Here is a 26,588-nt window from a genome sequence, read left to right on the forward strand (position 1 = left end):
CCAGGTCAGGAAGCACATTACGGGCCACATTTGGCCTTTGGGCCTTATCCACAGAGATTACCTGTCAAAGGAGCCAGCTTCCCCACCGGCCCTGGCCGCCGTGTGGGAAATAGGCTGGAGCTGAGAGCAGCTGCAACACGGACCCGAGGGCTCTTCAGGAGGCCTGTGTCCTTGGGGGCTGGTAGGCGCCTGCACCCGGCGTAGGGCACTTCTGAGCTCTCCACACGGGTCCTGGTGGCTCTGGGTAACCTTGAGGCTTCTGCCTTGGGAAGTTACATGGATGCCACTGCTGTCACCAGGAGTGCAAACACAGGGGACACCCTTGTAGACAACTGAAGACAGTTTTGAATTGGAGAGGCCGGGCTTGGACCCACAGGTCTGAATCATCAGTGTCAGGCGTCACTCCGGGCCACAGCGTGGAGGCTGCTTTCTAAGGGGACGTAAAATGAACAGGGAGGCAAGCACGGAGGACTTCGACTTGAGAGGGTTGGCCGGGGAAGGAACACGGTGTAGAGACAACACTCAGGTGGGAAGCAGTGCCGTGCTGGCAAAAGTAACCTGCACAGGCAGGCATCTGTTCATTAAAGGTTGCGTCCGACTGTGACCTTAGGCTTCTGAACGCTTGCGGTCGCTAACCAGTGCCTCCCTGATGTGACCCTGCTGATGGTGAGCAGGGAATCAGGGGTGCGAGGTCTGCATCCTTCTCTTGTTGCTGGGTGGCAGCTGACCTCGGAGCACACAGAGAGGCACAGGAACCTGTGCACCTGTGCACCAGGCACAGCGGAGCCTGGAGTGTCGTGCTCGGTGAGTCCTTGCCCACTGCGCTGTTCTGTCCTCCGCAGCCGAGCCCCATCAAGAAAGAGCGCTCGCCGAGGCCTCAGAGCTTCTGCCACTCCTCCAGCATCTCCCCCCAGGACAAGCTGTCACTGCCAGGGTTCAGCACCCCGAGGGACAAGCAGCGGCTGTCCTACAGCGCCTTCACCAACCAGATCTTCACCTCCGCAAGCACAGACTCGCCCACGTCACCAACCACAGAGGCACCCCCGCTGCCTCCGCGAAACGCCGGGAAAGGTACGGACTTTGAGAAGGGCTTTGTGACTCCATCCTCAAAGCTAGTGCAGCCTCGAGGTAAAAATCGCAGGGTGCATCTGTGTGGCAGAGTATGGAACGTGACGTCAAGGACAGCTCGAAATAGGGACCTTGCCATTTGCTATAAGCACCAACAGTAAAATAGTGTTGTGGGCATGCCTCATGTGTTGTGCTGTACTTGTCTCACAACAGTCCTGTGGGGTATGTGCTCTTGTGCCCGTTTTATAGATGAGGGAACTGAGGCTTGCAGAGGGAGAGTGGCTTGCCCAAGGTCACACAGCCGGTAAGTAGTAGGGTGGGGATTCAGTCCAAGGCCCACCTGGCACCAAACCTGGGCCCTCTCCTGTCTGCTGTGGGGTGGGATTGCAGTTCTTTTCTGAACAGTTACTTTTCTCTGCACTAAGATGTCTCTCTTCTGAAGATGTTGGTAGTTACAAAGCCCATCTCGTTCTGTGCTCACAAAAATGAGGTGGGTGCTACGGTTGCTGGCATCCGGCAGACAAGGGGACTGTGGTGCAGAGACGTGGGGTAATGGGCCTCCCGTTCTCAGATATCTGTGATTCTTGCCCGGGTCGTATATGACCTGAGCCCACACTCCTGTGATTTCTGATGAGGATTGTTTTTCCACGAGACCCTACCTGGGACGAATCTTACCCGGAAGAGGGTTGCTGCGTAGAGAGCGTTGTCAGATGTCTCCACCGGGCTATCACCGAGGGCTAAGGGTCCACTGCCCTGTTCCGTAGCAACAAAGCACATGTCCCGTATGTTGAATCCACAGAGAGTGCTCTGCTCTGAATGTCCGTGCGTTCCCACCTGTGCGAGGACACACTGAGACACAGAAATGGCAACATTAAAGGGTCACCCCAGCCAGGGACAAATTGAGCGCTATAGTATAGCTTTGGGTTTGGTCTCAGCCAGTAAATCCAAGTGCACGATTCTCCCTGTGTGCTCAGCTCATGCTAACACAGGTTCCAAAGGGCCTCTCCGTACACAATGCCATGCCTCTTTGAATCACACTGGGGCTATTTTCTGAGAAATGTGAGCTTTATTCAGAACAGCATTTTTTCAGAGCTCATTCTCCATTGAAATAGTGTTATAAATGGGAGCTGTGTTCTTAGACCCCAAATGGCCTCATGGATCATAAAGTAATGGAGAAAAGTTAAAATAAGGTTTTGGCATGAACAGGACCCATCAAAGATAACTAGTGATCATAACGTAAGAGTAACAGCATGCATGAGCCAGTGGTTTAACCCGCCAGTGTTTCTTTTACCATTCCATACGTTGTACTAGGAGGTATATAAATAAGGCATCAGAATCCATATTGAAACACTGACATCTCAAGTTGCAAGTCTGTTCTGCACTGTGAGAGTACTATGTTGCTGCCCACCTCTGGGTAATGAGATTTCCCCATCAGAGTAGCAATCTCCTAAGATTTCTGTACCCAAAGAAGACCACGAAAAACCTCCAGACCATTCTAAAATAATCAAAGAAATTACTCTGAACGTGTTCATATCCCTGATTGTGGTTACCCATGTGGTAGTGTTGACCTATCTAGATAGATAGGACGGGCCCGCACCTGTTGAGGGAACCTCCAAGTAATGGAGAATCTTGAAAAAAGTCTAAAGGAGAGGACACCAGAGTCCTGGGGGCCAAGAGACCCACCTCACCTCCCATCACCCCTTCCTGTAATCTCATCTCAAGGGGACACAGAAACCCACAAAATAACACTATCTGACTTGACGCCAAGCATCTGTCTCCTGCCTGGAATAAATTCTATCTAGCTCTTTACCACAGGCCCGGAAGACAAAGACCAAATGTGTTAAGTGATCCAGCTGGTAAAACAAGGGCTCGGAGACTTGGCCGTAGCCACCATGGTCAGCTCCAGACCGGCTACACTTCCCTCACAGCCCCGCCCCAGAACTCCCAACACTGAGAGCAGAAATCCCTCTCTGCTGGAACCTGAGTGTTCCTCCAGGCTGCTCATAGTGGGACGTTGGATGCAGAGAGAGCCAGGCAGCAGGGGCTCCCCTGGACTTTACGCAGGGGAGCTGTGCCCCGCAGCCAGCCTGGCTCATGGGCCCCCACATTTGGAAAAGTGACCATGTTTAGAATGGAGATCTTAGAAGACATTGTTGAAGGTCAGCTGACGCTCTGTGCAGAGAGAATTCTCCTCTGTTTTATGGCCCTTACATTTTTTTTTTTTTTTTCAGTTCATTCTGTTGAACTGGTAGAACCATTTGCATGAAAACAAGGATGTCTTGAATCTGTCGTTTGGTTGCTCACTTTCCACGGAAGTGATGTCGATGTCTCTGCCTGTGGCAGCGGCCATTTCCACACCGTGAATTTAGGGCTCTGGTGGATGGAGGCTTCCGGTGAGGCCTAGTGGACACTCATGATCCAGTCCCCGCTAATAAGAGGAGTACAGAGGGGAAGAGGAGAGAGAGTTATTCTGAGTCCGCGCAGGAATATTTTCCAGAATCTGCAGCTGCCTCATCAGAACGCGAGGCAGTGTGACCTCAGTTGCCGTCCAGCAAAGTCTCCTTGTGCTCGAGCAGGGCTGCAGTTGGAGTGGGAAGGCTCAGCAGTTCAGAACCCCAAAGTCGCCACTCTTAAGCCTTAGACAGACACATTTTGCTGCCTAACCTCTTCAGACCTGTGAAGCCCAGCAAGTTTAAGTCAAAGCTGCAAAAATTGAGTTATGCAGAAGGCACTCCCTCGTGATCCACACCTGCCCCCCACTTTACGGTTAGGTCTATTAAGACTGGAAATTCTTCCAGCTTGCCAAAGTTAGGTCTTTCATCTTTCAGCTAAAATTAATGTCCTAGAACCTGGATTTCTGAGAGCCAGAGGGAGCTGAAGGGTGATCGCAGTCCTCAGCCCATCGTACAGCTGAGAAAACTGAGCCCTGGGAAGGGTGAGGAGCTGATCTGAGATCCACACAGTGGCTGTTAGAGGATAGAAAGTAAAAAATGGGCCTTAAGCCTCATCAAATCAGACCTTCTAGTGTCTTCTTTTCCACACTGAGGCAGGCCGCCAGTCACTGCCTTGCGTTTCTCGCGGACTTGCCCTGAGAATCCAGTGAGACAGTGTGTAGGGAAAGCATTTGGCAAAAGGCAAAGCTGTGAAGTCCCATGAGAGGCGCCCCTGGGACTGTCCGGCCGTGACCACAGACCTCTCTCGGGCACAGAGGACGTGGTGAGCAGCATGGTGCCGTGCTTGTGCTTGGTTGGTTGGTTGGTTGGTTGGTTGGATTTAACTCTGTTTCTAAGTGGTTTTAAGCTGTAGAACCGTGGTTTTCTTGCATCGTACAGTTCCACATCTTTTACGTAACAGGGACACAAACCGGAGCTGACGCGAGGCGTTATGCAGGCTAATGAGAGGTATGGGAAGCATCTAGCCAAGCGCCTGGCACAGACAGAGTGAGTGCCCCGCGAGGACACTGCTGCTCACACCACAGCCACCCCAGCTCCTCGGCTCTAAAAAGACTCCTCTGGGGAGAAGGAAGCCAGGGTGACGTCACCCAAGTCCCATAAGTGAGCAGGTGTTCTGACGCGAAGCTGGTACAGTGCAGGTGCCTTGTGCTCAAGGAGAGGCTTTGTCAAGTAAATGATCAGTGAATGCTAAATCTGACCTCAGGAAGCTTGTTTGAATTACTTAAAAGAACTAACTTTCCAAAGTTTGAGAAACACGTACCGCTGATGTTAATCACGGCTCTCTCCAGTCTGCTCGCGGAGTCGGGACCCTAGAACCCAGCATTCCGTAGCCCCTGTGAATGTCGGGTGAACACCTGTACGACTTCGTGCCATTACACTGACGCACGGACCCAGCAGGCAGCCAGCACAACACGGAGCATGGGGCTGGCAGGCCGAGGGTCCCAGTGGGCACTCGCTCCTGGGTGCTCACGTCAGAGTGGCAGGCCAGGTGCCCCCTCTGCTGTCAGCTCAGGTGAGGACACTCAGCACCCTCGCGAATCCCAGAGCAGAGCTCGAGAGTCACGCACTGTCTAAGGCACATCAGCCTGTAGAGCCGCACTGCGGGGTCCTGGGCAGCCGTGAGCCCCTGGGGGGCAAACCTCACTTCCTCCTCCTCCAAGAAGCCTCTTTCCCTTGGCCCACCCAAGAGACGGGGCCCCTTCCACGAACGTGTAATCCTCTCCCAGCCCTGGGCTCTTTTTAATATTTAGCTGATCTTGCTGGGCTCCAGATTCTTCACGTGAGAAACAGGATTGGGTGCCTGCCTTGTTGGCTCACTGCTTGGAGACATGAAATAACGTTCATAATGACGAGCGCATAGCAGGTGCCCGTCAGACCGGGATGCTTTTGATCGTCCTACATGCGTTCGGTTCAACACATGTTCTGGGCCCTGGGAATTCAGCAAAGAAGGGAGAGAAGGCCGCGAGATGTGGCCTGTGCCACGTTGGAGGAGGAGGGCCAGGGAAGTCTTCAGTCGCTGTGCTGCAACACAGGGGCTGCGAGTGAGCTGTCCTTGCCCCTGGCACAGAGCAGGTGTGCTGAGTCAGTACTTTTGAGCGAATAAACAGCAGGATCAGTGAAAAGCTGTCCCAGAAATGTGTGGCCAGAGTCAGGAGGGGACAGGCCACTAACATGACACCAGATATCTTGGGCATGTGTGGTTGACTTGCTGAAAGTCTACAGAACACATGTGGCATTAGGCCCCAACATGGTGTGTGAGCGTCTTAGACCACATTCCTGCGACTTTTCATTTGAGGTCTGGAGCAATAATCAGGGCAGAGAGGAGGTGTCCTCAGGACGTGAAGGTGGCCTGTTGTCATCAAAGTGCATTGCAGGGTGACTCCAGCTTGCCTAGGAATTATTTTCCTAGTAGCAGCATTATTCATATATTGATGACTTTACAGTTTCCTCAGTGTGTGTTTGTTTTTTTTTTTAATCTAATGGGAAGATAACCATTTGAGTGGCTCCATATTGAACCTTTCCACGGGCTGTCATCCTTCATCCATGTTGGATTTTTTAAATTTTTTGGCCTGTTTTATCAGTCTCCCCTGATCCTTTTGAAAGCGTGGCACATCTGTCTGTCCCCTGCCACTGGCCACGTTGCAGGCCACGAGCGTGTCCGGGATTTTTTGCCCTCAGCAGTGGCCACTGGCACAGGCTCACTGACTAAAGTCACCTGACCGCCAGGTGTGGAAAGGGAAGCAGAGGGAATCTTTGTTGTGCTTCTTACGTAAGGAGATGTACGAGTAATTGTTAAAGAACCACCCTCAGGCCCTTGAGTCCAGGTACTATCCTGTTTTTATTGGTGTTCTGGAAGGAGATTGAAGGATGGGGAATAGCTAATGCCGTGTCGTATGTAGCGCAGTATCATGGCTGACTTGTACTACTGTGCCGGGGTCCCGCCCAGCCCTGTCGCTGACTGCGCGGCCTCCCCGCATACTCCCCTGCACCTTGCCGCGCCTCTGTTTCCCCATTTGAGTGTGAGGATAATAGTGCCCTCCTTATGCACACAGGGTCCTTCTTGATAGAAATACATGTGTCTCCATCTTTTTTTTTTTAAGATTTTATTCATTTTTAAGTAGTGATACCCAACGTGGAACTCGAACTCACAGCCCCAAGATTAAGAGTCACATGCTCCGCCAACTGAGCCAGCCAGGCACCCCTGTCTACTTTTGAAAGTAGCAACTGTTAACTTTTCAGCTCTATACAGTGAAAAGCATTTGTCTTGCCCAGAGTTGTGTAGATAGAATTTCTGCTGTTAGCACTTACTGTGTCTGGCATGGCATGTGTAGAATATGTACCTTATACTTCTGTAGACAGTGTTCTCAGAAGTTGTCAAGACAATTTTTAAAGCTGTCTTCTGGGTCTTGTTTTCTTACTTGAAATTTCAAGGCTGTGCTTGCATTTGGCCTTCCAGCATGGCAGACCTCTATATGTCTTGTTTTACTAAAAACCAAATGTCCATGTAGGACAATGAAAAAGCATCCTCCTAATTTGTGCCATGAATTATTTTCATACAGTTGTATTGACTGTTCAGAATGGGCCAGGCACTGAGAGACATGAAGACAGCATGAATCTTGCCCTGAGGGACCTTCCAGCCTGAGAAAGAAGAGAAAATCGAGCTGTAATGAAGCGTAGATATTAAGTGCCATTTAGCTTTGTGGAAGGTCACAGGTAGAAGCAGTTGCCCCAGGGCAAAGGGGAGGGGTTAGAGAAGGCTCTGGATGAGGCTCCATTTGAGCAGACCCTTCACAGATGGGGTGCAGAGGTGAGGAGGGAACACAGTCAGCCCAAGGTTCTGGCCAGGGAAGACGTGGGGTCGTTCACAGGAGGAGAGCAGGGTACCATCAAGGATGAGCGCCCGGCCTCCAATCACATACAGCCAGATTCGTGTGCTGTGCCTGGCCAGTTTCCTAAACTCTCTGAGCCTTGGGTCTCTGCCACTTTTTTTTTTTTTTAATGTTTATTTTTGAGAGAGAGCAGAGGAGGGGCAGAGAGTAGGAGACCCAAGCCGAAGCAGGCTCCAGGCTCCATGCTGACAGCAGAGAGCCTGAACCGTGAGATCATGACCTGAGCCGAAGTCAGACGCTTAACCGACTGAGCGACCCAGGTGCCCCTGGTCTCTGCCACTTTATAAGGCGAGTTCTAGATAATGTGTATAAATCTCTCCTGAGTGTTAGGTCAGACACACAACACTCAGGAAATGGTAGCTCTAGAGAATTTAGGAAATGTAGAAGGAGGTTTGAAAAGCATGCCAACGGTGAATTTAGGAATGGGTTTTTTTTTAAGAAACACATTTTAAGTGTACATGAATGGCTTTTCAGAGGCTAAGTGGATTCATTTCCTTGTTGTTGAAGATAAGAGTCCTGTCTGGTGAGGTTTCATTGAAACCGTCTCTGTAGTCCGTGGATGTACTATTTTCCCGTTAGGGGGCTTTGGTGAACAGAGGAAATACCAGTTCGTGGGCGGGTCTCAGGAAATAGCTGCAGGCTTTTGGGAGTGTGAGTGGTTGGACCCTCGACCTAGAACAAGGGCTTTGCAAACTGCCCAGAGTGAGCATAGCGGCTTCGAGATGGATAGGGACCTCACGTGCGAGCTTCCTGAGCTCTGGCCGTGTGCCGGCCACACGTCCGAGGTACAGACCCCACTTAGTGCCTCCCCGAACTGATGACATTGAGGTACTCATGACAGCGCAGCCCCCAGGAGTCCAGCAGGCGCCACTGGAGCTGAAGTCACAGCACAGCGTCCGAGCAGAGAGGCCCAGAGGGCTCGTGGCTTGTGGAGCAGGGCCCGCGCTGTGCAAACTCTCAGAGCTGAGTGAGTTGTCTCCTCTGAGAAAGACCTTCTAATAACTTCACTAACCTCACAGTTATTTACAGCAGTTTTGGAAGCTTTTTAGAGCCATATTTTTAAGAAAAAAGAAACGATAATTTGACATGATAGCCGAGACTAGTGGCAAATGACGACTGGGGTGTTTTCTCCTTCCTTCCCCAGGCCCTAACAAGCTGTCCATGTCACCTCCAAGCGTCCCCCACACCTGTTAATCTTGCCTCTCAGCCTTTTTTGTGTTTGTTCGATGCTGTTTATTCTTTCTATTTTGTTTTCTTTTAGCTCTCTTTATCCTGCCGGAATTGCTTCCTTCCTAAACCAGGACTCAGATTATTTTGCATAAAACATCCCCTTTAGCATTTAGAGACTAGTTGCTAATTTTAAAAGTCTTCTGAGCTTTTTAAATCTTAAAAGTATGAAAAAAAAAGTTTAAGTCTGTTTTTCTGGGGCCTCTGTGCTGTCAGCGCAGAGCCTGACACGGGGCTCAAACCCAAGAACTGTGAGATCATGACCTGAGCCGAAATCAAGTGTCGGATGCTCAACCAACTGAGCCACCCAGGTGCCCCTTCAGCCTTTTTTGAACCCGTGCCCTACCAGCCAAGCAGATTTTATGATACCTCCCCCCTTTTCTGTAGCTTCTATTACAAAACAACAGGTGTATCTGCGTGTGTGTTTTCTGGCCATGAAATTAGATTACTGTATTGAATATTTCTTTTCAAACTTAACATGTCCCTGCTGTTTCCCCCTATTTCTAGTGTTTGGTTAGTCACTCCAAGTGAAACCCTTCTGTCTTTCTTAAGAATCACCAGCCTCGGGGCGCCTGAGTGGCTCAGTCAGTTTAGCGGCCGACTTCGGCTCAGGCCATGATCTCATGGTTCATGAGTTTGGGCCACGCATCGGGCTCTGTGCTGACAGCTCGGAGCCTGCAGCCTGCTTCGGATTCTGTGTCTCCCTTCCTCTCTGCCCCTCCCCCGCTTACGCTCTGTCTCTCTTTCAAAAAAATAAACATTAAAAAAATTTTTTTTTAAATCGCCAGCCTTAAAAAGATAGAAGTAGCAGTTCATTCGTCCATGTATCCAATACTATATTAACTAAATTCAGCTTACTGTACACCAGGCCAGAAAAAAAGCCTGGCCCGGATAGAATTACAGTCTGGTGGGGGAGACAGGCACTAGACAAATAAACAAAAGATAAGTGATTACAGTTGAAAGAAAGTAAGACGGAAGTATGTAATCCTGTGTGGAACACTAATCCCTTCATCTCTGAAATGCTGGCTCAGGAGGCTGGATTTTGCTTGGTTTGTGGTTACAGGACGACTCTGTGGTCTGATGCCTCCTGAAATCAGGTACACCCACAACTTTGCAGAGACAGAGCCCCATTAGTGCCTTGTGGCAATTTTTGTTTCTCAGACAGGGTTTGGAGCTGATGGAATGACTTTTAGCTGCACTGCAGCAGAAAATCCCTAGGTGGCGATAAAGAGAAATGTACTAGAGAGAATTTCCTCATTGTCTATTCTCTATTCTCCATTTATTTCCAAGAGGAAAGTTCACTTCCTAATACGGAGCCCTTGCTGTTGTTACCAGTGTTGTTTTCCTCCCGTGAGCAGCGCACGAAGCGCAGTCCTGGCTTTCGGGAACAGCGGCGTGAGGCGGGCGAGCACTGCACCAGGCCCAGAGACCTGCACTCCACAGCCTCACACCTCATGGTGCTAGAACCTTCCACACGCCACACTCCTGCTTTCCTGACTGCGGAGTGGGGGCAACAATGAAAAATCAACGGCAAGAGCAAATACGAACACATTTTGAGAAGTTACAAATCTTTACACAAATGGAAGGCTGTAGTAACAGTCACTTTTTGTTGACAAAATAGTTCCCACAACTCCAGTGACCAGTGTCATACTCGGGTGCTAATTTGGAGGAACAGCAGGGCTTCTGTCACATATCACATCAGCAGGACAGAGAGGCTAAATTGTATAGCGTGGGCCATTTTATCCTAAAGCAGATTTTTTTTTTTAATTTTTTTAAAGTTTATTTTTGATTGAGAGAGAGAGAGAGAACGAGCAGGGAAGGGGCAGAGAGAGAGGGAGACACAGAATCCCAAGCAGGCTCCACGCTGTCAGCATGGAGCCCGATGCAGGGCTCAAACTCCCGAACCTCGAGATCCTGACCTGAACCAAAACCAAGAGTTGGACGCTTAACCGACTGAGCCCCAAGCAGATGATCATTTTACTGGGATTGCCAGTACTGACTTCCAAGGCGAGACTGTCTTTGAGAGTCACTGGTGCAAGTCATTGCTGGTACTGACCAGGAATCGACATCGGGAACTAGCGAGGCTTATTTTACCAAAGAAGGAAGCCAGAAGTAGTTGAGCTTTTCTTTTAATACACAGAATGTAAAAAAAAAAAAAATACACAGAATGTAAAAAGCTCTTTTGGAGCCTTTGTGGATCACCAGGTATCTACTGTCCTCGTTAAAAATTTGGTATGGCAGTCGTTCTTAGCTTTCTTTGATGTCTTTCCTTTCTTTGTTTTTTGTTTTTGTTTTTGTTTTTAATGCTTGCAGAAATAGTTGTCCGTGAACACAGTTAAACCATAAACCTGGTAATTCTCCGTAAAGAGATGTTTGTCAAAGCGTGCAACACACAGTGCCTGGCACGCACCAGCCACTTCAGTGCGAAGAAACAAAAAATACCATAATACTAATCCCATAACATCTCTCAAAAACAACTCCAGTTTCTCCTTGAAATGTTAGTCCATAAAGTCAAGTTTTATCGTAGTGGGTGTGTGTGTGTGTGTGTGTGTGTGTGTGTGTATGTATGTAATATTAATATTTTTAGTGCCATCCTATCTTCATCTCTGGAGAAAGTTGAGTCTTTTTTTTAAATCTATAGAAACCAGTGTCTAATTTATATAACTTTTTCAGGCTTTCAATATAGTACATGGTTTATGACTTCTAGAACAGTTCAGAATTGGAGGAAAAAAGAGTTTTTGGATTTCTCATTTTCCCAAGTAATTCTCTACATTAGATCCTTCCTTCTTGATAAAAGTCATTAAGAACTTTTTTTATGCCAAGTTTTCTGACTAAAAGAAAAAGTTGTAGAGAGAAAAATCCTATGCTGTGAATATTTTCATGTTTCGCCATGCGGCCCCCTGAAGGGTTAGCCTATCCTTTGTTCTTTCTCCGTTGATTCTGCTGGTGGTGCTTTGTTCCTTCTTCCTCAGATTTTATGATGGTCCCACTAAGTTGTCCATTTAAAAATGTATGTTTGATTTTTCCCACGGTACCTAAATGACCTAACCCCATTAGCAGTCCATGGGATTGGCGTTTCCTTAAAAGCACACGCTTCCCTTTCTTTTCTTGTGATTTTTTTTTTTTAACCAGCAATTTGGAAACCCCTGTTTGTGAGTGACTGAGCTGATGGGGTTGGCCGTACCCAGCTTTGAGCTTTGAGCACCATATGCCACATTTGGTGTCTGGAAGTGACTGCATACTGGCTGTTCTGTCTGTGAGCCTGGGATTAACCTTCCTGCCCCATTCGATTCCTTTCTAGGTCCAACTGGCCCTCCTTCAACACTCCCTCTAAGCACCCAGACCTCTAGTGGCAGCTCCACCCTGTCCAAGAAGAGGCCTCCTCCCCCACCACCCGGACACAAGAGAACCCTATCCGACCCTCCCAGCCCACTACCTCACGGGCCCCCAAACAAAGGCGCAGTTCCTTGGGGTAAGTCATCCTGAAGTCAGGGCCCGTGCTGCCCGGGCCAGGCAGTGCGTGGGGTGCAGTGGGCAGTGGACACTTAGCGCATCCAGCAAACGGACCAGACTGCACACAGGCCGGATGAGGACTCGGATACACACGGGTGTGATTGCGTTTAAGGCCAAGAAACATCTGGGAAAACACTTAGGCTCATTTAAAAGCCAGAGCGATACATGAAGTGCTGAGCATTTCCGGTGCACCTGTCACAGAATCTCTTGCAGTCACTGTAGCAACGCTGAGCAGCGGGTATCGCCAACCTCGTTTACGGATGAGGAAACAGAGGCCCAGGAAAGCTGCGTAATCCATTCTCACAGCAGCCAGAATATAAACCAGAAATTTTTCTCAAAATATAAACCAGACCTAGTCACTTCTCACCTTTAAAGCTTTCCTGCTGTGCTTCAGGGTGAATGCCAGCTCCTTGCCCCGGGACCTAGAGGGCTCACCTCTCAGCACCTCCCCTCTGCGCACGGCCCACCCTGCGTTTTCACAGCATGTCAGGCACGCCAGGCTCTCCCTCCCAAGGCCGGTCCGCTGCCTGCATCCGTGTCGTGTGCTTTGAGAGGCTGGCTCCCCTTTGTGCTTCTGGGCTTGAACGTTTCTGTTTCCAGCTCCCCTCTCTACAGGAGCTGCCTCCCACCCGTTTCCTTTAGAGCACCTGATCACCGTGGAGAAGTACTCTGCATTTGGCTCCTTGGTCTCTCTAGAATGTGAGCTCCATGAGAGCAGGGATTTTGTCTGTCTTCTCTTTAGCGTTTACGTGGCCTAGAATCTAGCCTGTGTACGGTAGGTCCTCGGTAATCACTTGAGAATAGATAAATGTTCACAGAGTCCGTTAGTGACGTTGACAGGGGACAACAAATTTACATCCACGAGGCGCGTAATTTCCACCCCACCTACCTTTTTAGTTCCCCAGAACTCTTCACTAGCCCACAGCAATTTAAATCGGGAAGCAGGAGTCTCCCCAGTGCCCAGGGGGTCAGGCCCACAACAGGCATGCTGAGAAAGAGCAGCTGTACCGAAGGAGCACGCTCGTTTGCCTGGGTCACCTCTTTCTGCCATTGAGTTTCACTGTGGCTTTTCTTTCCTTCGGTTTGAGAGTGTAACTGATAGGTAATTCAGCTGAATGCATTATGAGGCCTCTTCAAAAGCCTGTACTAAGGTGTCATGAACCTGGGGAGCTTCTGGAAAAAGCCATACTTCCCCATTTGCAGGTTAGCACACGTCTGTCATCTGGCCACGGTGCCACAGTGTGTGTGCGAGTATGTCTGTGCCTTTGGCCATTCAGCTCGCATGTGTACGTGCCTGTCGTCGGGGCCTCTCAGCCCATCTGCCCAGGGAGCCCCTGGCCTCATGAGGGAGACAGGCAGACAAATGAGTGAGTTCTCTGTACTCTTTAGGGCTCACGTGTCCACTGCATCCTGTGGACATGCTGAGAAATCGTGTCAAACTGCAGGGAAAGCTTTGTGGAGGCCCCTGAAGAGTCGGTCCCCCGGTGAGACAGGCCAGGGAGGAGCAGTGGGGGATTCGCACAGCCACACACTGGTATATCGAGTGTGCCCTTGACCTGTCCATGGTCGCCTTCCAGGGCCTTCAGCCATCCCCAGATCTCACCCAACAGGACTTTGCAGACCCAGATGACATGCCTTCGAAGGGCACACCCGTGCAGATGTTCAGACCACAGATCATAAACTTTGATCCTATTGTTGAATCGGTTTTTATTTCTGTGTGAAGTTTATAGTGCCTTATTCACCTCATAGGCACAGTCGGCCTATAATTAATTGTATGAAATCTGTTTTTTGGCTTAGGAATCCTCACTTTCTTAGATAACTTTCACATCACTCAGCAGCAGGCTAGTAGCTGCTGGTCTTATGCATGTTTTGTTCTTTGCTTTTGTGGACAAGGGGCATTTTTCTTTTAATTTTTTTTTTCAACATTTATTTATTTTTGGGACAGAGAGAGACAGAGCATGAACGGGGGAGGGGCAGAGAGAGAGGGAGACACAGAATCGGAAACAGGCTCCAGGCTCTGAGCCATCAGCCCAGAGCCTGACGCGGGGCTCGAACTCACGGACCGCGAGATCGTGACCTGGCTGAAGTCGGAGGCTTAACCAACCGCGCCACCCAGGCGCCCCGGGGCATTTTTCATTAAGAAGCAAAGTCACCACTTTAGGCGAGTTAGTGCCACCAAAAGGGAACCTTTCGAAGATGGGCGCTGAGCGGTCTGCTGGCTGCTCTCGCCAGCTAGAGCCTGCCACCTACAGCCAGCCGTGAGGGGCAAACATCAGAACCTGTCTGTGGCATAGGGACAATTCTCTATGTCACAGGCCTTGGTCATCACTCACAAACAACCCCAAATAGTAATTCTGGGACTCTCAGGGTCATTCTTTCTACATCGGTGTGTGTGCACATATGTGAGATCTACTTAAAGGCACCTACGGACACAGGTATGGTAAGTGCTTGGTCCCTCCCTAGCTCTCTCCCACTGACATCATGTTCCAGAAGCTAGAGGCAGGATCCAGACTGATTATTATTATTATTTTTTTTTTAGCAAGTTTTTTTTTTTTTTTTAATGTTGATTTATTTAGAGAGCAAGCACTCGGTGGGGAGGGGCAGAGAGAGAGAGGGAGAGAGCGAATCCCAAGCAGGCTCCACCCTGATAGTCAGAGCCCTACTTGGGGCTCGATCTCGCAACCATGAGATCATGATCTGAGCTGAAATCAAGAGTCAGGCACTTAACCTACTGAGCCACCCAGGTGCCCCCAGACTGATCATTGGTAAAACACATGGGGTATCAGACCCCTAGACCTGCTACGATGCCTCCAGCTTCCATCCATGGATCATCTTTCCAGTGCCTCTCTTGTTCCCCTAATCCTCCCATCTCTCCCCTGCCCGAGCTGGGGGCCTTTGGGGACTATCTGAGACCAGGATCCGGGTCTGGTAGGCAGTGGGGGGATACCAGCATGAGGAGGTAGTATAGTCACAGCCTCCTGGCTCCCCCAGGCCTCGTGTACCCACCCCCTGAAACACAACGTGCCTGCCCTATTGAGGTATGCCAGCTTCCCAGGCTACATTCTTTTCTCTAAGATCTGAGCCTTTGCTCATAATGCGCCTCAAACTGGAATATTCAACTCGTGTGTGCTGATGCTTAGTCGTCCTTCCAGATCTGCTCTCCAGGGACGCGCCTGAGGGGCCTTCCCAGGCTAGCCACCACCTTACCCCCATTCTGGCCCCTCGGGCACAGGGGTTGCCACAGTGCTGTGTGCACCTCTCTTCCCCAGACCACTGTGAATTTGCAAGGGCATGTGCTGTGTCTGTCTCAGAGCAGAGTGCTCCAGTGTGGACCCTGTGCCATACCCAGATCCTAATCAGTCTCTACCACTTGCTAGCCCTGTGGCTTTCAGCAGTTATTTTTTCATTCTTCATCCCTCAGTTTCTCTGGCTGTGAAATGGGGCTAGTTAATAGTAATTATCTAATTGTTTTTTGTCTTAAGTTTTATTTAAGTAATCTCTACACCCAGTGTAGGGCTCGAACTCGCAACCCCAAGATCAAGAGTCTCACGCTTCCCCGACTGAGCCAGCCAGGCACCCCAGTACTTATCTAATCTTAACCACAGTTCCAGAAAGTAGGAAATGCTGGGACCCTGACTTTCAGGACACTGAGACACAGAAAGATTAGATCATCTGCCCAAGTTCCCACGGCCGGTACTCGGGGAGCCAGGATCCCTCACCATCCTGTGTGGCTGGGAGAGCTTCAGTCCTCCCCTCGCTGTGCTCTGTTGTGCTCTGCACGTAGTAGCACAGTGATTCTGGGAGCGTTCCCCACCTCCGCCTGGCTGTATGCCTCCCCATCCATCTGTAGCATGGAGCCCTGGTGTGCGGGGAGGGCCACTCAGGCCTTCTCCCTGCCAGAACCACAGTGGCCGCAGCACCCAAAATAGCCCAGGCATCACATTACTGAAGTCCCGCTCTTGTGATGAATTCAGCCATCTGTCTCGGGAGACTGCTAAGGCAGGCTTTTGTTTACAAAACAAGGTGGCTGATAGGCAGATTTGGGTTTTATGGGGAGTTCAGTTTTTCAAGTGGATGTCATTAAACCTCACCTTTGGAGATAAGTAATTTGTTTATAACCTATTCTATAACAGGCCAACACATATTTTAATACAATTTAAGTAACTTAATGAAGAAATGAGAACAAAGGAAGAGCAAAGGTAACTAACACATAGTCCAGGAGTTTGATCTCTTCACAAAATGTGTAATAGAAGTTCGCATACAATGGCTGGAAATAGACCACAGATTTGACACTGAGCTTCTTACCAGCAAGAGCAAAAAAAAAAAAACAAAACAAAAACAAAAAAACCTCCAATTATCCAGTCTATGGCGGCCGTAAGTTTAACCCACTTCTCATACTTAAGAGTCTTGTAATTAATACCTGAGAGCAACTTGCCCCAAGACCTCCGTCCTTTGGCAGGTGTTCAGAGAAGTCTCTATAGCACACATCACAGGAAACCATAATACGTACTAAAAGAACATTCTGGAAGCCTGGGTTCCAATCTAGGTTCTACCAATCCCAAGCTAAGTGATCTCTGGAAACCATTAGGTTCCTTGTCTTTGTTCACTGGGATTTAAAATTGTATAAGCTTCTTTTTTCTTTTATTGTAGAGCATACACTAGAAGAAAAACCATACCACGAATCAATTCACTTCTCTTATTTCAAGGCCAGAACTTTGGGTGAAAGCCTCAGTATTTGAAATGTCTACTTATTGGAGCAGTATTGGTTTGTAAAAGAGCCTCTGGACAGAAATTTCCCTTTTCTTCGGTTCCCCAACATATTTTTATGTCAGCTCCCTGCCGCCCACCCCCCAACCCCACTGTGCATGCAGCTCTAGAAGTTAATAATAGGGCTACCATCTGTAAATTGTTTCCCCTGTCCTGGGGCCGTGCACTGGTCCAGTCGTCGTCCTATTTAGCCATCATAGCCATCCTATAAGATGGACACCATCACTGTCTCCATTCTATCAGTGAGGAAGTTGAAGCACAGAGTGGTCAAGTGCTTGTAGAAGATCACACATCCACTAACTTCAGAGCTGTGGTATCGAGGCTCATGTATTTATCCACTTTTCCGGAAGATTCCTGGAGCCTGTGGGTCATTCACTCCTGGGCCAGTGCCCTCCTCTCTCTCCATAAATTCTTGGCCCGAAGTTTCAGAGCTAAAGTAGGTAGCCCCGAGTCTGCCACAACTCCTTCAACTGCTGGCCCAGCATCTGTCTCCAGCTCTCTCTTACACCCAACTTTTGTACGCAAGAGTCCTTTTCCAAGTTGCATGAAGAGAGGAAAAGGGATAAAACTGCTTCCATGTTTTTGGTCCTTCCTTGAATACTGTCCTTTCTCCAGAAATATGTCTAAGCCACACTTTTCTTCCCAGACATGGCTCGTGGCCTTTGTCTGGCCACGAGATTGATGGGATTCCTGGCTGCCAGACCACAGAGGCCTTCCCACCAGGTGCGGGGGGAATGCAGCTGTGGGCAGAGAAGCACGTGAGTCCTGCTGACTTCCTTCAGCAAGAGCCTGGCGACTGCTCCATGCCAGAGACTGGGCTGGCCAGTGGGGTCACAAAGACGACCAATGTTCGTCCAATGAGTAAATCCTCATCGTTCTGTTACATTCCATCAGAGAGCTATGAATAATCATTACCATTTGTGTCACGTTCCCTGTGGCCCTGCACTGTGCCCTGCGCTCCATAATTTATCTCTTGTGATGCTCTTACCCATCTAGTGGGGTAGATACTGTTTGGTTCCCATTATATAAATGAGGGGACTGACGCTTAGTAGAAAAAGCAGAGTAGTCCAAACCCCTACCCACTGGGTGATGGCTTGGCTGGCTCTGAAATTTGCACCTTTAACCACTGCTCTGTGAATAGTGGTTGTAGGCTAAAAGGAAGGAGGGAGTGGTCAAGCCTGGCTAGGGAAGAATTCCCAGAAGTTGACTTTGGAGATACTCTTTGCAGGGTGTGCAGGAGTTCTGGGAGTTCGGCACGGGTGGGAGGGGTTGGGAGAGAAGAGACGGGCAAAGTTACTGAGGCATAAAAGCACAGTGTCTTTGGAGACGGAGAGCCCCCTCGAGTGGCCAGGGTCAAATGAGGACCCTGGACACTGGGGCTGCAGGTGTCAGGCCACAGCCCCTGGTGTGATGGCTCATCTGTGTGACAGCAGAGTAGGTGACCACAAGCAGCACGAGGGGCTTTCTGCAACCCTAATGGTCTCGTGGTCAGTCTTGCACATAACAGGGCGAAGAATCACCGGTTTGGAATGTTTTCTACCCAAAAAGGGAATTACCAGATACAGTAGTTTGCCCTAACGTAGAGCTTTCTCTGCCATTTTGATTATTATGGCTCCTGTAAGTCTGAAAGTGTGAGATTTGCCAGCTAGTCCTAAGGACTCACATTGAGCACCAGGCCGAAAAGAAATGCCTACCTGAACATCATTCACAGCTCAGAGGATTTTGTGAGAGGCTGCCAGAGGAGTCCTTCGGTATTAGTGCTGGCTCGTGGAAATACACTGATGGTTAGAAGGAGCATCCTACTAAAATAAAGCTGTATTTGAAAGTCTTGGGTCCTGGTAACGCCAGTTTAGCTTTCTCCTTGCATCAGTGTCCTAGAGTTACAGAAAGTTCTCGTCTTCGCCCTGTGCCAGCCTCCCCCCATCCAGGACAGGCACTGATAGAAGGTGGGAGTTTAGTACACATCCTGGTAGCAGGCTGCTCCGCTCTGTATCACAGCTCTCACCCCTGCCAGCTACTTGACCTTGGGCTTGGCTTTACTGCTTCGTGTCTCTTCACGAACAAAATGGAGGGGAACCGTATTACGCGTGCCGTAGATGTGATTCCCGTGATGTGCGTATACCTTACCTCACTCACAGTAAGTGCCCAATAAACAGTAGTCGCTATTATTGGTAATTGCTATCGGGCCATCATGGTGGGCGGTGAAAAGTCTGTAGACTCACGGTGGAGACTTCCAGGTACGTCATGTAGCCATGTGACTTACAGCCATTGTTCACTTACCCTCGTTTCCTCATCTTCAGAATGAGGATAATGACACCAGCTGTTCATGTCGTTGTGAGGAGGAGAAGCATTTGGGCAGCCGTAGGTGCTATGGAGCAGACCTACCATGTAGGACGCAGAGCTCAGTGCTTTGCCCAGTGCTGTCCTCTGCAGCCGCCCTCCTGTTTCTGAGCCTCCTCAGCAAAGCCCCTTCCCGGCGGCACCTGGGAGATACTGTGGGTGTCTAGGGGACGAAAGGGACCTTGGGAAAGGCAGGCAAGGAAATGAGCTAGAGCACAGAGACCACCGCCCCCCTGCAGGTTCGCCGGGATTCCTCCAGGAGAGCCTGGCAGCTTGGGGCTCTGTGCTCCTCCCACCATGGGACGGATCACAAAAGAGCCCCCTTTATTCTAGCCTGGCTTTCTGCCTTCTGGACGCAGAACACGTATCTGGTTCTGGCGCTCCGCCATGAGAAGATGCATCGGCGTTCAGGTGCATGTCCCCCAAAAGGATTCTCTGTGTTCCTCTTACCAGTTAGACACGTTTTTCTTTCATAGCACCCAACCCTGTGCAACACTCCTCTCATCCCGTGTGGTCAGTATACTTGGTGTGTGTACGTCTCCCAGGCCAGATCACAGACTCTGCAAGAGCAGTGACATTTCATTTGCTTTTGTGCCTCCTGCTCCTCATTCATGCCTTGCGCACGGTAGACGCTTAATAAGTGCTATGTTTGAGTGAACGATCAGATTCCTGGCCGGTTATCACCACCCTGCTGAACGGTGGCCACCTCCATGTGCACACACACACACACACACACAGAGTTTGTGGGTTGTGTATTTCTTCTGAGTCTGGCTCCCAGGGCTAGTCTCCTGATACGGGAACCTCCAGGTGAGTTTGAGGTTTGACTCTTCTCTCCCTGCCCCCAAGCTGAGGACAAGATCCTGAGGCAGTAGGACATCCCCAAAGCCCTGTGACCTTAGAGGCCTCGCCTGGGAGCAGGCTGCGCATCTTTGCAACATACGCCTTTAATAGCAAGAAAAACATCGTCAGAACCCAAGCCGATGCTTTGGTTTTGTTTCGTTGTGTTTTATTTTAAAGTTAGAAGTGCATACCGTTCTAGCTTGGGTTTTTTAAATTCCCTTGTGGAACCAAAGGGGTGCCTGTCTGCGAAGTCCTACATCCCTCTATTCCGTTTCCCTGTCTGAGGATGTGACTCTGCCTCTGGTTTTCCCTGCAGGGAACGATGTGGGTCCATCATCGTCAAGTAAGACTGCAAATAAGTTTGAGGGACTATCTCAGCAATCGAGGTAAGCCGCCTTCCTGCTTTCTCCCCCGGTGGGGATCACGGGTGACTGTTGTGAATTCTAGGAATGGGTTTTAGTGGCAGTCTACCCAAAGTGTGGCCCACCAGCCGGGGCTGGTCGTGAGGAGCTCAGTGTTCACAGTGGGCACACTCACGTGTCTCGTGGCCAGTCATGCGAGCCACTCTCGCCCAGTACGTCTGTGAGCGGCATGGCTGTCCTCCATCCAGGGTCCCCGGGGGGGACAGACCCCACTTCCCTGATGTCACAGAGTCTTACCAGGAGGAGATTTTAATTTTAGTATTTTAACAAGTAGCTCTGTTTTGTTACTTTCCCTCTTGACTCCTTTTTGCAGACTTGGGAATGAAGGCAGTCCTCAGGGAAGCCCGACAGCCCAGAGGTTTTCAAACCTAACAGTAGGACTCTCTCCAAGGGCCCCGTTTGTGAGGTTTTCTTTGGCTATGCTGAAAGCGGCGTTCCTTCCTTCCCTCCTTTCACTGAAACGGGATATTTTGGAAGATCTTCTGTGGGCAACATTCACCCAATCCCGACGCAAAGGGTTTTCTCTAGAGGCCCGGTCTGAGATAAAGACACAAAGACACTTCCAGCCCCAAAACCTCGGGGAGAGAGTCAGCTGGCGTGCCGGGGTAGCTTTCCAGAGTTTTATCAAATGAGACAAAACAAAGTCCTCATTTATTTTAGCACCACTGCCCTGTTTGGTCTTTCCAGCTCCGCAAGATAGGCCGATTACTATTTCCTCGGTTTTACAGATGAGGAAACAGCCCCGAAACGTTGAGAGGTTAAGTGGTGGCAATGTCAGAGCTGGACTCAAACAGCTGTCCTCCAGACTGCATCCCATCGTCCCCTTCCCTTGCGTCCCGCCTGTCATTCCCATTCCATCGCCCGTCCCCCCCCCCCCGGGGGACGCAAACTTCAGCTCTGGGGTCTTCTTCCAGAGGGGCAGAGCGTCTCACACGTACAGAGTGCTTTTTGAACGGAATCGGGCTGCTCACACACACGCACACACGTGCACACAGCGGCGGCCTCGTGTTCGTTTCCGTGGGAAGAAGCCCGGGCCCACAGGTGTTCAGTGGTGGCCCAGGGCCCGGGACCTGGGTCAGGAGTAACCATCGTGCTCACGTCAGTAGCCGGCAGGTGCTTCCCTGAGAAGATGCCAAGGCCGGGAACACACGCTCCAGAGGTGTTTGAGGCGAAGCCCTGTGTGTTCACTGTTTCCAGATTCACGGGGACTTCACGGCCCTCCCTGGCCTGGGGCCAGGGGATCCAGGAGCTGAGGAGAGAGCAGTTAGGACCGAGGGTGGTTGGAGGCCAGCGGCTGAGAACACGTGCACTTCATCATCTTTGACCCTGTGTTGTTTGGTTGGCTTGGCTTTCCCTCTTCCTTTAAATGCAGTTAGGAGAGAAAGGAACAAGCCAATTCTTAGGACATCATAGGACAGAAAAAGACAAACGAGAGCTCGAAAGGGGCCCTTGGCACAGAGGACTTGGGCGCTCGGCTGCTGTTGCTCTGGGAGTCTGCAGTGCTCGGTGTCCTGAGAGTAGCTACCGCCTCTCGCTGAAGCCAACAGGTGCCACCTGCAGCCCGGGCATTTCAGCGGCGGCAGGGGCATGGGGAGGAACATTCAATTATTTGGACCACCTGGAGTGGACTTCTGTTCCCGAGACTTGGGTGCTTTTCCCCACTCGTTGTGTAAGTGCTCCAAGAGGAAGGAGAGCTCGGAGAGCCTGGGGTTCTGAGAACCCAAACGATCTGCTCTGGGGCCATGGAGGATATCAGGGCTCTGCCGATGGACGGAGAGGGGTCTGAATTTATTTCCCCCCTCCCCCACCCTGGCCTGCCTTGGGACCCTCTGCTGGTCACTGAAACTCCACAGTCTTCAGTTTTTCCTCACCTGGACGTGGGGGCCGAAGACTTAGGTTGAGAGACTGTATCCCATGAGAGGACTGACTGAGGTTTTGTGGGGACAGATGCTCTCAGTCGGTACCTCTGTGGACAGGTGTCCAGGGCGAAGGGCAGGCAGTTTTCACTTTCACAGGCTTGGCCTTTTCATCCTGTCCTGGGTCCTCCCCGGCCAGGCAAATCTTGAATCGTGGGAAATAGACTGTAATCTTTCGTTGAAGAAATTTTGGAAGGGTTTTTAGAGAATTCACCAAACTCCTGTGATTTCCTTGAATATTATATCATTAATGATATTCTAGCATTTTGAGATCCTAAATGATTCTTATTTATTAATCAGCACCGGCTCTGCAAAGACTGCCCTTGGCCCAAGAGTTCTTCCTAAACTACCTCAGAAAGGTAAGACTACTCTCTCTCTCGTGTTCACCTAACTGGAGTATCACCGTGCCCTCCAGGGGACAGGTGTCTCTGTCTCTTTAGTTCATGGCTTGGTCCCAGACGCCTGAAGCAGCACCTGGCAGGTGCCCAGTTAATGTTTGTTCAATGAAGAAGGGTATTTATTAACTCCGATTCTGTGGTTAGCAAAACACCATACTTTTCCTAAAAACCACAGTCCTTCTCCAGAAGGCACACGATCATCCCAGGGATGGGCATGCCATTCCTTCCCTTGCACACACGGTCAGAGACCTGGGAACCAGCACCAGGTCTACCGGTCACTCACCATGCAGCCTGGACGGTGGACCCGGAAGCTTCCCGAAGCCTCCGAGTCCTCACTTGCCAATGTGGGCAAGAATGCCTGCTTCGTGAGGCTTCGTGGGGACGAAATGAGATCATGCTTCAGAAAGCACCTCGCTGCTGGGGGGCACAGAAATTCTTCCCTGGGATGGCACCCCTCATGCAAAGCAGAGGGATGCATGCTCTGAGAAGGACAAGAAAGCAGTGTCTCTAAGTGCTGCCTCCTCTCCAAGCAAAGACACTCGGTCCTTTGACCAAATCTTCTTTAATCCCGATGGAGCTTTTCATCCGTAAGACCAGCGCGTCCGTCACCTTATCTGCTCCCTATTCTTTGTTGCCAGCTCCTGCCTGGGAGCTGGGAGAACACCCCCAGACGTGCTTGGTTCATTCTGCCCGTCCTCACCTAGGCCCACAAGGCCAGAGGGCCCACGTTAGGTGCCGGTGGAGGCTCAGAGGACTCGTGGCCGCTCCGTGGGTTTCGGTGGCCACGGCAAGACCTTTGACCCCAGAAGTCCAAGTGAGGGATTCGTGGCGGAGAGCTGGGATCCACCCCGCTCCAGAGGTCTTTAGTAAAGTGACATATTTGGAGGCGTGCTGCCCAGGCTCCTGTGTAGTACCAGGGAGTCCCAGGTGGCTGCCGGTGCATTCTCCATGGAACACAGAGGAAGCGTCCCTTGGATTTACGAAGTCTTTATCTCAAGTCATTGTTTTATTGTTGTTGTTGTTTTTTAACCTCGGCCCAGAGGGCTGTCCTGATCCCAGAGAAGTTTGAGGTGTTTCCCCGGCCCTGTCGCCACTCCTCCGCAACCGGCCCCACATTCAGCCCTGCACTCTTCTCTGCCCATCACGCCTCACCACTGATTCCTTCCACCTGCCCGTCCGGCTCCCTTCCTCCTACACCCAAACCCTGGCGATTCTTAGCCCCTTCTGTGACACCCCCACCCTGGCCACTGCCACCTTCTCACTGTCCCATATCCCCTCAGGAGCCAGAGTCTCCCCGAGTGCTCTCCCTCACCTTCCGTGCCCCTCCTGTGCTGGCTCTGCCCGCTTGACCAGCCCTGGGCTGACTCCACGCACTTGGACGTGCTGGAGAGGCACAGTCAGGACCGTAGAGCGGTCCGAGAAGCGGTCAAGACCACTGAGCTCACGCGGGCCTTGGGTGCGACCTGGTGCCCTCCATCCGCGGGATCTACTGACTCGCCACCACCTTAGCCCTCCGTCCTTCACACCTCCTGTTCTCCCCGAAACAACTTCGCTTCTGCTTTCTCCGTGAACAGGACATAAGCCCACTCCGCCCCACGCTCACCACCACATGTCCCCGGCTGCCTGCACTTGGCACCCAGGAAGCAGCAGGCTGTGTCCTCAGGTGGACCCCATGCTTATGCACTAGCCCCACCCCCCCAACTCTGGAACGGCGTTCCATGCTCGTGCTCTCTCTCTCTCAAAAAATAAAAATAAAAAATTTCCTAGTACTTTCAAATACCCAGTTTACATTTCTAATTATCTCATAAATGCCTGTCTTTTTTTTTTTAATTTTAGAGCTCGAGTGGGGAAGAGAGGGAAATGGGGGGGGGGGGGCAGAGAGAGAGAGAGAGAGAGAGAGAGAGAGAGAGAGAATCCCAAGCAGGCTCCACTCTCAGTGCAGAGCCCCACACAGGGCTCCACAACCCTGGGATCATGACCTGAGCCACAATCAAGAGTCGGACGCCCAACCAACTGAGGCAACCCACACCCCCCCCTTTTTTTTTCTTTAACAAATCGTTTAAGACAAGATAGAATGAAATAAGGTCCACATGTTAACACCTGACTGATTTGTCTCTTGAGCGTCTTGGCTCATGGTTTCCCTTGCATGTCTCTCCTTTTCCGGTGATTTGTTGTGGAAGGAAGTGGGTTATCTGTCCTCACAGGTTTCTCCAGTTTGGAATTTGCTGACCGCATCCCCATGCGGTTGTTTTAACACGTGCCTGTATTCTCTGGTTCTCCTGTCAGTTGGAAGTGGGACCTAGAGACCCAGTCAGATACAGGTTCAGACCGTAGCAGAGCTACTGCCTGGGGGCTGGGTGTCCTTTTGTCCAGAGGTGGACGCCGTCTGATGGTCTCTCTTTGTGGGAAGCGTGCAGCTGTCAGTGCTCAAAGCCCGGATCCGGTCCTCCCCCCTGTCAAAACCACTCCGCGAGGCCGGTGGCCGGCAGTCGAGTATCGGCCCAATGTCACACAAGCCTGTGTGCAGCAACCCCTTCTGTTGGGAGTCTGGGCCAGGAGTTTGCAGGGTTTTTCTTCCTCTGCCTCCTGTTCCTCAGTTATGCTCTTAGAAGCCATTCTCAGGAGTAGAATGATCACGGCCAAGGGAAGAGTGTTTAATAGGCCGGACTCTGGGTCATGTTGCTTTTCAAAGGGGCTGTATCCACGTGCTTTCCACCCAGTCCAGCCCGTGCGAACCAGCTACACCATAACCTCCCAGGTTTCTGCAAGGAGTGGGGGTGGAGGGTGGAATTCTCATTCCTTTTTTGTTCTTACTGGGCCTCACTCTACCAGCGTGCTCTCTGGAGTCCAGTTTGCGGGGAAAATCAGCTTGTCAACCCTTCAGAGTTAAAAAGGCAGTTCAGAAAGGACTTTTAATTCGAGAGGGGGAAAACGCAAAACCAGCTTGGAAATAGAATAGCCAAAGGTTGGGCAAGCTTCCCTAGGGAAGAAACCCCTCACTTTGTTTCTACCTATTACAAAAGTACATGTATTCATTCCAGAAGATTTTTCAAAAAATACAACCAAAAAAAGAAGAAAAACACGAATCACCCGAAGTCTTCTATCTGCCAACATAAAAACAATTTGGTATATATCCTTTATTCTGTGCTTTGTTTTAGGTTTTGACTTAAGCTGGAGTTGTTGTTGGTTTTTTTTTTTTTCCACACAACAAATCAACAACATTCTCCATAACAAATTACACACCATCCGGCTTTTACCGGCTGCATCATAGTCCATTGTCTGGTGCCATGAGGGGCTAGGTAGGCCTGGTCATTCTACGTCCACACAGCATGAGGCTTTGGCGCTGTGACCGGTGCGGTGCTGAGCATTCAAGTGCGAGCATCTCATGGCCTGGCTTTGATCCTTTTTCTAGGATAGATTCCTGGCACTGGAGCTGCATGGTTTGGGGTTCTCTCTGCCCAGGACTTAGTGTCTGTTGCCCCAGGAGTGGCTCACAGAGAGGCTTGCCATGCCCACCGCCTCGGGGGATCCCCCAGCTTTGCCCCATCATTGCCAGCCTCTGCCTTGCGCCCACCCCGTTTGTGACTTGCGAGAGAGGAATGTGGCTTGCTTTAACTCTTTGAGCTCAGCCACACCAGCTGGAGCTCAAGGGCCAGCCCGCGAGCAGCGTGCCCTTGAATTTGATTTCCTTAGGAAGGGACATGGCTGAGCAGGCCATGAGCAGAAACAGCTACGGTACAGCCTGTGACAGTTT

The 26,588-nt window shown here is 50.5% G+C and overlaps 1 protein-coding gene across 5 annotated transcripts in view; it reads left to right on the forward strand.

The window, feature by feature from the left end:
• Window positions 1-26,588, forward strand: part of ASAP1 (ArfGAP with SH3 domain, ankyrin repeat and PH domain 1) — a 340,823-nt gene that overhangs the window by 306,829 nt on the left and 7,406 nt on the right. For 4 of the 5 annotated variants that reach the window (XM_053208331.1, XM_053208335.1, XM_053208332.1 and 1 more), the window contains 4 exons: window positions 843-1,071; window positions 11,940-12,110; window positions 20,415-20,484; window positions 22,737-22,795. In XM_053208331.1, the coding sequence (XP_053064306.1) occupies window positions 843-1,071; window positions 11,940-12,110; window positions 20,415-20,484; window positions 22,737-22,795 (529 nt within the window). The remainder of the gene's footprint in view (window positions 1-842; window positions 1,072-11,939; window positions 12,111-20,414; window positions 20,485-22,736; window positions 22,796-26,588) is intronic. The other variant, XM_053208336.1, reaches the window with a different exon arrangement.

This window comes from Acinonyx jubatus, chromosome F2, assembly GCF_027475565.1.
Source record: "Acinonyx jubatus isolate Ajub_Pintada_27869175 chromosome F2, VMU_Ajub_asm_v1.0, whole genome shotgun sequence".
NCBI classification, from domain to species: domain Eukaryota; kingdom Metazoa; phylum Chordata; class Mammalia; order Carnivora; family Felidae; genus Acinonyx; species Acinonyx jubatus.